This window comes from Convolutriloba macropyga, unplaced genomic scaffold, assembly GCF_964194025.1.
Source record: "Convolutriloba macropyga unplaced genomic scaffold, txConMacr16.3 SCAFFOLD_4079, whole genome shotgun sequence".
Lineage (NCBI taxonomy): Eukaryota > Metazoa > Xenacoelomorpha > Acoela > Convolutidae > Convolutriloba > Convolutriloba macropyga.
This window is the reverse complement of record NW_027450308.1, coordinates 4,739-17,766: the sequence shown is the minus strand read 5'-3', so window position 1 is coordinate 17,766 and position 13,028 is coordinate 4,739. Positions and strand designations below refer to the sequence as shown.

Below are 13,028 nucleotides of genomic sequence, written 5' to 3'. Positions count from 1 at the left end.
AAAGGTTTTTTTTAAAATGCCCTTTTAGCTATAGTTGTATACTGTAAAGTTTTATCTTTTAAATCTCTTTAAAAAAGTTCATCAAGTTTCCTTGATCAATGACCTGAACATTGCACAACCCAAGTTTGGTCCAGCAAAAATCCAGCGTGATTTTACGGGTCATTGAATCAATCAACAATCCAGTACTAAATTGTAGAACAAAATATTGGGTTGAGCTTAAATCCAGAATGAAAAAAAAATGTGTCCAGCAGAGTACAATATTTCGCCTGAGCTGTGAAATATTAAATCTATGATCGAGAGTATTCAACAACGATGCCTCTGATTGGTTTAAAAAAGCATTCAAAGTTCTTGCAAAAGCCCGAGAAGGGTTAAAAAAAATGCGGCCCCTGCAGTCTTTCAAAAACAAAATTGTCCCCGTGTCGTCATTTCTTAGTTGTTATACATTTTAAAAACGATTTAACCATTTTAGGAGTAAGTTTAAGTTCTCGTATGCCTACCAAGAAATCACATATGACCTAGTATGATTACTGAACCAGATATGACCTAGTATGACTACTAAGATTTTGTATGATGAGCAACCAGGGATCGGAAAATTCTTCCGTTGTGAAGTTTACAACTTACCAAATATCCAGGATGTAAAAAATAAAATGATGATCATATTATCGTCTTTCGATGTTGTGATTAGTTAGCTCAGTTTTAGGGTAAACAGAAGAGACCTTCTACAATGTCTATTTAGCCAAATAAAAGTTTCCTTCAATCATTCAGGTAGCTGAATTGAGTTCGACCTCGAATTCGTAAATATTGTGAAAACTCAAATTGTTTGCTTAAATGGCATTCTAGCTGTAACTTTATTAAAGTAGCTTTCCATTGCTGTTATGATAGCTCACGTGTTCTTAGCATTAAGTAAGTGAATCCTTCCTTGTTATCTCGATTTTTGAAGAGCTTTCTCAAGTTCAAGATCTTGATTCTTTAGAGTCCTCAATTTTTTATTCATAGGGAAACCCTTGTCTATACCTGAAATTTTAAAAAGTCCTATTAAATCCCAGTGGGGGTATATATTGAGTTAAATCACACGGGGTTGAGGACCCTAGTCAAAGTCTAGGCTAATTCTTTTCATAAGTCCAGTCAATTTCGTTTCATATACAAAATTTAGTCAAAGTAAATTTTTCCGCCAATATCTGGGTTTACTCTCGTGATCTTCTCCAACCTTACCCGCTTAACCTATGGTTAACTAAATGCGCTACATATCCTTAATTTCAAAGGATATTTTACCCAAAAACATTGCTACGGTTTCGAGCGTAATTCGAAGACATTTTTTACTGTCTAGCCAAATTCAAGGACACGTTTTATTGTCTAATCAAATTTGAAGACGGTTGCTTTAGTTCCATCCAGAGTCAAGGAAATCACTTAAAGTCCAGACACATTCTGTTCATACCAAAGATTTATCCTTCAAAAGGTTTTTAATATTTCTAGGTCTAGACAAGAGAAGTTTATCATAGGCGCATTTTTACCGGAGTCGCCAGATGATTAAATATTTAATAATTTAATTCGCATTCGCAAAAAAATCTTAAGCCGAAGTTGCCGTCCGATCATTTTACTGCGCACGCATAATGCTATAAATCAAAACATGACAAATTCCAAAAAAAATCGAAAACAGACCAAAATTTAATGGTGAAGGATTGGTAGAATTGTCAGCTGGTAGATTCTTGAGTATGGAAAAACCACATTCATTTAAATCTTTTTCAAAAAAAATAACTTGAGGTGGCCTGTTCTCCAGTAAAAGTGACAAAAAATTGTTCAATGTTTCCTTTTCACGTCTTTGCTAAATTATGCTACGCTTGAAATTTTGAAAAAAATGGTGATTTTAACAAATTGGAAAATTTTCTTTTAAATCTCAAAAGTTTAAATTCTCTCTCTCTCTCTCTCTCTCTCTCTCTCTCTTACACCAAAAAGTTTAGGAGCAGAAAGAGAAAATTAAGAAAATCTTATAGCACTAGAAGAGCCACAAACAACTGATTTAGACAATTTTAAGGGATATCAATTGCGTGCGAAACCCAGCAAATTGTTGAGTTAAACAAAATCAATACTATCGTTATTGTTGAAAAATACTCTTTTGTGATTTTTTGTTTCAATTAACACTGTCAAATAATATTTTTCACAAAAGTTTGTGGCATTTTCATTGGACAAAACAGCTTAGCTAATATTGTCTTATATTTGAACTGTGAAATCAAAGAGATCTTGATGCAAGATCAATCGAAATTTTTGAAAGCAGTGGTCGCTAAACATTTGCTTCTCTGTTTTTTTCATTATGTTTAAAAATGCTTTCCACAGATAAATTTTTAAATAATTGGAGTCATTTTTAATGAAATCTCTATATACGTTTATCTCGTTTTTTTCTGACTTGTCTCGTTTTTTGTTCTGACTATTTCGAAAATTGAGGTCCCAGTAAGCTTATTTGTTGCCCTAATTTTAGAAAATTTTAAATGATATCTTTTTGTCCTGTTCATAAAAAGAGGTTCCGTTTTAGTTGAATTTGAGAATCAATAGTGATATTTTGATGAAAATAAAAAATCTGATGAATTAATTATCAATAGGAAATCATCATGGGTCTACTTGGTAAATTTTTCCGATAGCTTCACTTTCCCTCCCTTCTTCTCAATCTCTCAAACCCAAAAAAATGAAAAAATTTCTTAAATTTTAGATTAAGGCACTTTTCATGAAGTCATGCAGGGAAAACCAAAGTCATGCTTGAAATGTCGAAGAAAGACTTCTGTCATAAAATAATGAATTTGAGAAAATTATTCCCGGTACATATGTTTTTTCAAGAAATAAATTTGGGTAGATTATTATTTGCAAACGAACTTAAATGCTTTTATTTTACTTTCAACTTGTGTAATCAACTGGAATCATTGTAAAGCGGACATAGTTCTTGATAAAAACACTCACACAGTCTTACAGTGACTGGGGCAGAAAATTTTCCCTGAAAATCTTTTTAAAATTAATGTGTTTTATTGTACTGTACTTCGTAGGTCAAATATTTGCTTCATTTTGCAGCTTTTGCCGAGAGCGTGTCAGCGTTCTTACATCACGAGATATTGGCACCTAATTGGGAATCCCTCATTTTCACTCTCCCAAACGAACACCGGACGAAGGGAAGAAACTGCAAACGCCACAGGTATTTTATGCTTGCCATACGATACATAAAAGGTACAATATAGACAATATAGACATTATAGACATTATAACTCGGACTTTCGTGTCATAGTAAATCAGCACTATACTTCATTATATTTGAATAGTAATTCGCTAAATCGGTAATGAAACATTGAAATCGAAGTGTTATTTTGATTGTAAGTCTTCGCAAAATAAATTCATACTCTTGTTTTTTTAGTTAAAACTGAACATAGATTTTCCGGTTTTTGTTCTTTTGATAAGAAAATCATAGAGAAAATCGAAAAAAAACACAGTTTTGAAAATATAAAGAGATGATCATACAATTGAAATTATTGACAATAGGACTGATCAGATTGATTTTTTATTTCTCTGATTTTACAATTTTCATGCTAAAAAGTGACATGATCAGAGTATGATCATTGTAGAAAAACTGAATGAAAATTCTATGATTCAGCGCTGATTTACTTTTTCTATGATGCGGGAGACAACTGCTTCAGTTAGCATAAAATTGATTTTCTGAATAAATTCAAATTTTCTCCACCTCAATGTTTTGGATAATTATTAATTTGCAATTGGTCCTCTTAATCGGCAATTAATAATGCGAGGGCAAAATTTTTGCTTTAGCGGACGCTGACGTCTTTTAGTCAACAACACCGTGCATTTATTTGTCAATCAATAAAAACTAATAATGTTCACGTTAATATTCCCCATTTAATTTAGCGTAAAATTGTATTAAAAATTATGAGGATACTAATTTTTCAGACTAATAGTCCGCAATTTTCTTCTATATTTTGAATAGTTTCAGCGAAATGATTTTTCTCTGATTTTAAGTTTCGTTTTTGATTCATTTTAAAACATGCAGTGGGCGTGTGATTTTTCGTAATGATTTTGTTTTGACAATTTACGTTGAAACAAGTAAATTATATCTTTTTTGAATATGATTAAACATGTTTGTCACAAAAATAAAAATTAACGAGTAAAAATTATTTTAACATTAACAGCCGGTTTTATTGTCTGGAGAAGTTCTACACAGAACACCGACTGGACGATGACGATGACGACATAGTGCCAGAGGGTGGGATGGGACTGGGAGATCTGTCAGTGAGACACTACAGAGAACTCTTCTCCAATCTGATCAGAAACCAGTGGCACAGAATCAACATGGTAGACTCTGTTGACTCTAGTTAGTAGTATTGACTAATAGCAAAAAAGAACAGTCGTATTTTCCCCTGTAGAACCCATTCTTGTATGATCTTGCAAATTTTCTCTAAGACCATACCTAAACGACTAGGTCACCTTATAAGGTTCTTGCAAATTTCTTGGAAGCTTCAACATTTATTACGTCTTTGCATGAATCTTGCGTGCAAGATATCGCAAGATAACCGCCAGAGTTTGACTAGGGTATTCCTCAAACACCTGAATCAATGAATCACTGGAATACTCTTTTAAAATTGAGCTGTAAACTGCTCGAAATTAGCTAAAATTGTTGTACATTATAGCCAAGCAAATCTCTATAGCAAGTGATTTATTTCCTTCAAGAAACTCATCAACTGCAGGTAAGTTTAGCAGGCTCGGTACAAATTAGGCCTTAGATTATTTTCTAATTTAGAGTTGGTCACCAATTCTAAGCTTCAAAAGAGAATGCTAGCAAATTTTTCAGCACGATGTTGTGATGATCAGACAGATGTGTATGAAGTGTATGGACTACAGAGGAAACTAATGTCACCAGATGAGTACTTGGCCAAACTGATGAACTATACAGAAGAAGACAAACACATCAACTACATTGGGGTACAACTGTTTTAGTCTTCCATTAAAAATACAACAAGGAGGCTCGTTATTGTGTGTTCACACATAAAGTTCCTACCCCGCTCATCCGCATTTTTTGCATAAATATCTACCAAATGAGGAACAGATAGAAAACCCCCAAAAATTCAAGTTTTTTTCAAAAAAAAACGTGTGTGAGCAAAAAGATCGCCTCCAAAGCAAATATCTCAGTGGTGTAAAAAAATGCCGCATTAGATTGATGAGATCAGCCATTATTAAAAAAGCAAGTCAAGACGAACAACAAAATCAAACAATAAAAACAACAAACATTCCTTACATCCAAAATTGATGTCCAAATTAAAAAAAACTAATTAACAAGATCAAAACAGCGTCAGATAAAACTGAATCTAAACAGAGTAACTTGTAATTCACTTCACAATATATGGAATCACTCCAAAATAAGGCTAGGTAACAATTAGACAAAAAAGAATAAAAAAACAGCAAAGTTAAAAAATCGGCTTATATTTTAAAAAAGAATTAATTTCAAAGGAATGAAAACAATTGAATAACAAATGAAACCATCCAACAAGTTTATGATCACATAAAACTACATAAGGTTGCATTAAGACCTGTAATTATTCAATTTTTTATGCGGTGAGAAAAAGAACAACAAAAAGAGGCAAGAAACAAAAATTCAAATAAAACTTGCAACAAAACGCAGTCGAAGCCGTAAAGCCATATTTTGTTACTCTAAAAATGATAAATTGAGCCTTTCCCGAACGCCAATAATAAGTTATGTGACCTCTCATTAATGAGATCAGGTAACAAATAGACAAGAAAAAGAAAAAAACGGCAAAATTAAGAAAAATTTTTGTATTTTTCGTAAACAATTTTTTTCAACTTCATGAAAGCCATTAGTTATAAAATTAAAAATTATAAAGGTTCGCTTATTCTTCCAAAGGAAGCGCTCGAGACCTGTAATTATTCAGAATATGTCTTACGTCTACAAAAAGAACATCAAGTATAGACAAAGATCAAAAATTAGTTTGTTTTTTTGAAAAAATCCGCTCCGAAGCCAGTAAATTCAAAACAAATTCTTTAAAAACGATAAATTTTATACAATGGAACCTTCTTTTGGAGAATTGTAGTTTTATATATGTATGACCTGTAATTAACAAAACTAAGTAACAAATAGACAAAAAAAAGAACAAAAATGCGAAAAAGTTTTTTTTTTGAAAAAAATTCTTTTAAAAGTCAGGAAAGAAATCAGAATATAACCTTATTAATTTCTATACTCCATAGAGCCAATTTATCCAGGTCAAACGACTAAAAAGACAAAGTAAAAACCAGAGTAAAATAAAAGATTAAAAATAAATGTTGTGTTTTTGATAATCTCTGAGTATAATTAACAAAAAACGGCAAAAAATTTAATTCCTGTCTACTCTCAATAGAAATGGAAGTAGTACTAGCTTCTTTTGTAGTTTAAAAAGATCGTGTTAGCTGTTGTTGGGTGAGGGTTCTGGCAAATTTATTCAAAGTGGACTAAAGAAGCTTATTTTGGGCAATTATTGATGAAAAAGTCTGAATTTTGAAATATTTAGCCAAACTTTTGGGCCAAAGACTCGATCAAAATAAACACAAAACTTTTTTGTCTTTAAAAATAAAGTCTTTAAAAAGGGGACTTTTGTCAACAATTTTTACATATCTTAGCAAAATTGACAAAATTTTAGGCAAAATTTCCCAAAAAGGGAATAAAAATAACGCAAATCGGTCTAAAATTCACAAAAATTTAAACCACGATTACTCGCTCTAGAAAACGAAATTCAAAGAAAAACCCATTTGAATATAAAGTTCCTCTCCCCTCAAGAGAGATCGGAACAATAACATCAAAATTATTTGCTCTCCAAATTGAAAGAAAACTTTAACTACTTCCTCAGCTATTCGGAAGTTTTAATCAAAAATTAATCTTTTGAAATAGTGCTCTGAGAGCCATCTGGGAACTTTTTTCACAACTTTATAATTTTTGTTGTCAATTGTCTCGATTTAGCGTAAAAATTTGAGACCAGTTGTTTGGTGAAAAAAAATGCGTTTCGACCGTAAGAAAACTAAAAATTGTTTTAAAAAATTGCGAAAGAGTTCTTCAAGGATATGATATAAAAAACACGAGAGATTCATTCTCACAGTTTAGTGAAAGTTTTTTTCAATGCAGAGGTTAAAAATTCAGCATTAAAAAAGTTAGTACAATTTTGATTTTTGTAGTGCAAAAAAACGAAAAATTTCTTGGCAAACGAAGCCATTCAACTTAAAAGTTTGTATTCTGAGCATTTGCAAGTGATTTTACACTGTAGGCAGGCAGTTCAGAATTTCTTTGTTTAGAAGAAACGGGTCAGTTTTTCTGAAAAGCAATAAGCTTAGAAACTCATTTCAATTTATCTACATTAATTCGATCACAAGCACACAAATGCGGCTGCACAGTTTGGTTTTATTGCTTCATGTGGAAAATAATGTATCGCCCAATAGCCAAGAAATTTCTAGAGACAAATGTTTGGCTCAGTCTTGTCCTTGAATGAGATTGTTTCATGAGAGAGCTTCTAAGTTTCCAATTGGTAATTTTGTTGTTTCATCAAATATAACGAAAAAAAATAAATAGAGAAAAAATTGGATTTATGATTCTTATCAACTATACAAAGACCAAATATGGTTCTTATACTCAAACAAATATCATGTATAGTTTTACTAGCCATGAAAATGCCATACATCATTTTTACTAATGAGTGCAAGATCATACTCAGAAGTTTTTTGAAATAACATAAGTTTCCTTGCATGTTTAGCAAAAATTTTCATTCCGGCATATAATTTTCAATAAATTGTACTCTTGTTTTTTTTGTTCTCTAAATTTTACTTTCCAAATATCTGCGCAAAGGTTACAAAATGAATAGTACGCAGATTTGTTGGAGAGTCAATTTCTGCAAGTTACCTCAAAATTATGACTGGGTGAAAAAAAATTTCACACACACTTTTTCTGATCATAATTTTGGTCATAATGATTTTTTTATTTTGTTTCTGTCAATTTTAGTCAAAGGGAAAATATTTTTTGAAATCGGCCGGCTCCAAATAACCTTGCAATTAGTGTGCTAGAAATTAGAGAACTTCCGTGTCAGTTCAGGGTTAAAAAAAGTCTAAATTTTGAAATAGGCGGGGGGCTATAATGGCAAAGACTCAAATTAACGTGGGCAATTGTATAAAAAAAATATTGTCAACCAATGTGACATTTTGCCTGTTTATTTTCTCTAGGCATACTATGCTCCGATGCTATGCCAGAACATAGTTTATGAACTGGGTTTTGGACAAGGCATGTTGCAAACTCACCATTACAGTGAAATCCATGCTGGTGCTCCGTTTGTCATCCCTGGCATGGAGTTTGACGAAAGAGTTGCCATTCCTGGACTGGAATCCTTGTCATTCGATTATTACAACCCCAGTCGAGATATCAGTTTCCAGTGGTTCAAGTATAACATAATGTGTCGTCATCATCCGTGGATATGCTATCCTGGTCAAACTAAAGATTTTATGGGCTATGAATCTGAGTGGGATCGAACTGACGCCACCGGAAAGCGTGATAATCGAGGTACCGATGAAAACAGTGACCCAAAACGTCAAAATACAGGAACTTCTTCATTTTTTCATTCTTCACAAGCACATGCTTTCCAAACGAGACACATAAGACTGTATAATTTGAGATCTGGCTACACGAAAAGACAAAGAATGCAAAAGATCAACAAATGTCGATCTAAATCTTAAGAACTTATAGCTTGGGTCTTTCCGAACTCAGCCCCCACGAGGTTAAACCCCCCCCCCCCCCGCTTTTTATGTTATATTTACGATAATGAATGGTGAACTGTATCATCACACCACTAATCTCGGGGGATATAACGTGAGAGACCCAATTCCTTGGCTATATGGGTACTATATATATTCCATATTGTAAAGCAGGATACTTAAAACAACACAAAGCAGAATTGAATTTAAAACTCTGAAGAAGTGCTGCAAAAGTGTTTGTCTGATATCGTTCCAAAAAATTCTCTTAATAGTTGGAAGTGAGAATTGGCAGCCACCTGAGCAAATGGGTACAAAATTACCCGAGTGATGAGCGGATTCACATATTGCATGAATGTTGCAACCCAAGTTGAGATGTCAGCGCCGTTTCAGCGCGTTATTTTGTAAGAAGTGCGCTGAATGTGCTAAAATTAGGTAAGAAATGAGCTGAATGCGCTGAATTGCGCTAAAATGAGCTGAAACGCGCTGATTTTTCAAAATTTTTAGCGCAAAAATCTTACATAATTTTGCGCTGAAATGCGCTGAAACTTTGTAAGAAATGTAGTCAAATTTCAGCGCATTTCTTTAAATTATTTAGTGGATTTAAACGCTTTTTGACAACGTTTCCTCAACTTCGAGCCATTTAGTTTTCTTTATATAACGATTAACTTTTTCCTAAAAAATGCGCTGAAAAGCTCTGAAAGTATGTAAGAAATGCGCTGAATTTTCAGCGCATTTCTTCTCAAACTGTCTATTAATATAAAATTAAATTAAATAGGAAGAAGTTCAGGAATCTTTGGCGCAGTGGATTGGGTGAAGGCTGCGGTACTGGAGAGCAGGGTGCAATTCTCAGTGATATCTATTTTTTGAAAACTCAGCGGTTTTCAGCGCGTTTCTTGCAAAGTTTCAGCGCATTTCAGCACATTTCAGCACATTTTTACGTAAGGTTTTTGCGCTGAAATTTTTGAAAAACCAGTGCATTACAGCGTATTTCTTACATAAATTTTCTTGACCCGGGAAGATTATTCAAAATTGCAATAATCTTACAAGATATCAATCCAAGCAAAAAATAAATCATGGTACTAATGTTTTAGAAAACACCTTTGAAGCAAATTATTGTTTAATAAACAATTTTTTATTAAAAAATCTGTAAGAATGTAGAATTGCATTTTTTTCAAAATTGGAAAGAAAAATTTAGCAAGTCTTTTTATAAATAAACTTGTTTTCAGATTCTATTTATAAATAAATAAATTTCAGACGATTACAATAACAACAAATGTTTTTATTCATTTAGCGCTATGCCGAACGGGTGCTAGGAGGCACTGTAATTGCTTGTCCTTCGAATAAATTTTGATGTAGGTTTTCACAAAAAAACAATTAGCCGAAATTATCCCATACAAGAGGTAGGTAGTTCTTCATCTAGAAAACCCGATTTCTCTATTACTTAAACGGTTGTTCACTAAAAACGCGAGAAAAGGAAGCTATTCTTGGTAATTAATTATGACAAGGAGGCTCGGTGAGGTGCCACCGCACATAAAGTTCCGACACCACTCATCCACAATTTTGGCATAATTGTCTACCAAATGAGGAACAGATAGAAAAACACAAAAAGACAAGTATTTTTCAAAAAAAAACTGATGTATGAACGAAAAGATGGCCTCCAAAGCAAATAACTCAGTGGGGCAAAAAATGATGCATTAGATTGATGATATATTCCGATATTAAGAAAGTGAGCAAAGACGAACGGCAAAAATCAAAGAACAACAACTAATATTAATTATATCAAAAAAATGGTTTTTCACCTTATCATAATAAGGCTTGGTAACAATTAGAAAAAAAAACAGAAACTTTAAAGTTAGAAAATTCGCTGAATTTTTCTTATAAAAACAATTAATTTCAACGTAATGAAAACCATTAGGAATCAACTAAAATATCCCATAGGTTTACAATTACCAATTTTTTCTAAAGAAAGGAGTAAAGAACTGTCGGTATTCAATTTTTTATGCAGTTTAAAAAAAAGCAACAAATAGACAACAAACAATAAATCAATTAAAACTTGCCAGAAAATGCTTTGGAAGCCGCAAAACCATACTTTGGCCCGCAAAAAATGTTCGATTGCACCCTCGTTGAACACTGATAATGTATTATGTGACCGCCCATTAATGAAACTAAATAACAATTACACAAAAAAATGCGAATTACTTTAATAAACTGGTTTTGAAGTTTGAAAGGAAGACAACAGGGATCATAATCTTAGCGATTTGAGTCGAGGAGTCAACGCTAAAAACCAATTAAATTTAAAAACACTGCTTTTAGAATAATAAAAAATTGCTGTTTGAAATCTGGATACAAGGAAAAACGACGAAATATTGACAAGTGTCGAACTTATCGTTTCACCATTGAACCATTGAACGTAATGCACTTGTATACTATTTTATAATTCTTCCATTGCACTGTCAAGGTCTCAGCAATCATGAAACTATATAAAGCGAAATTTAGATTGCATCACATCATTTCATTGATCTCTTTTATCGCTGAATACAGTGAAAACGGTGAAAAAAAGTTTTCACCGCTGAAGTCCGCCGATTTTACTATTACTCAACCCATTTATTTTAGCAAAAAGATTACAAAATTATTTAGCAATGAGTTTTTGTAAAATTTGTGGGCCTGAAAGGTGAATTTTTTACAACTTATGGAAAGATAATACAAATTTTATCTAGGTCTTTTTGCCTGTTTTACCAAAATTGAGCGCAAATTTTTATTACCACTATTCACCAGAAGTTGTACATATTTCTTTGCTGAACCTCCATTCGTGAATGGAAACCTAGACAGCCTATATTCATAATAAAAAAAATGTAACATACTAACTATGTGTTATATCGTCTTTTCATAACTATTACAGTTTAACAGTGTTTTTGTACAATTTTATGAACATTTGTTGCAACCGGATTCGGTAAAAAACCTGAACAACGAGGTCTGGTAACCTGCTCTGTTTTATAGTAGTCCGTACAAGAAAAAAATACTAATTTTTCTAAAATTACAGTAGCTAATCATTGCAAACGAAACTCAGAATTTTTCAGATTTTAAAATTTGTTCATTAAAGTTCATCTCATAGTATGCTTTCAGTTCCAACGCTAAAAACCAATTAAATTTAAAAACCACTGCTTTTAGAATAATAAAAAATTGCTGTTTGAAATCTGGATACAAGGAAAAACGACGAAATATCGACAACTGTCGAACTAATCGTTTCACCATTGAACCATTGAACGTAATGCACTTGTATACTATTTTATAATTCTTCCATTGCACTGTCAAGATCTCAGCAATCAAGAAACTATATAAAGCGAAATTTAGATTACATCGCATCATTTCATTGATCTCTTTTATCGCTGAATACAGTGAAAACGGTGAAAAATAGTTTTCACCGCTGAAGTCCGCCGAATTAACTATTACTCAACCCATTTATTTTAGCAAAAAGATTACAAAATTATTTAGCAATGAGTTTTTGAAAAATTTGTGGGCCTTAAAGGTGAATTTTTTACAACTTATGGAAAGATAATACAAATTTTATCTAGGTCTTTTTGCCTGTTTTACCGAAATTAAGCGCAAATTTTTATTACCACCATTCACCAGAAGTTGTACATATTTCTTTGCTGAACCTCCATTCGTGAATGGAAACCTAGACAGCCTATATTCATAATAAAAAAAATGTAACATACTAACTATGTGTTATATCGTCTTTTCATAACTATTACAGTTTAACAGTGTTTTTGTACAATTTTATGAACATGTGTTGCAACCGGATTCGGTAAAAAACCTGAACAACGAGGTCTGGTAACCTGCTCTGTTTTATAGTAGTCCGTACAAGAAAAAAATACTAATTTTTCTAAAATTACAGAAGCTAATCATTGCAAACGAAACTCAGAATTTTTCAGATATTAAAATTTGTTCATTAAAGTTCATCTCATAGTATGCTTTCAGTTCCGTTGAACCGTGACATGAGTTTATTATCTTAGAAATTTGATTCTGATCACAGCAGCCTATAAACAAGAGCTTTGCAAAAGTTAAAAAAAACAAGGAGGCTCGTTAATGTGCGATCGCACATGATGTTCCGACCCGAGCTGATCCACATTTTTGACAGTTTTCAGCCAAACGAACCGATAACCAATTATATATCTTTAAATCGTTTAAAAAAATCCTTACAAAACAAAACTACTAATTCAATTACCTAATTCCATGCCTCATTGCAGCGCTCACGAGATCTGCCAATA

At 32.5% G+C, this 13,028-nt stretch overlaps 1 protein-coding gene across 1 annotated transcript; it reads left to right on the top strand.

The window, feature by feature from the left end:
• Window positions 1-704: 704 nt before the first annotated feature.
• Window positions 705-8,791, top strand: LOC142355782 (uncharacterized). Its single transcript, XM_075407839.1, has 5 exons — window positions 705-903; window positions 3,055-3,175; window positions 4,176-4,357; window positions 4,835-4,965; window positions 8,236-8,791. Exons 1-5 carry the CDS (start codon window positions 876-878, stop codon window positions 8,740-8,742), a joined length of 969 nt encoding a protein of 322 aa, XP_075263954.1. The 5' UTR covers window positions 705-875; the 3' UTR covers window positions 8,743-8,791.
• The last annotated feature ends 4,237 nt before the right edge of the window (window positions 8,792-13,028 follow it).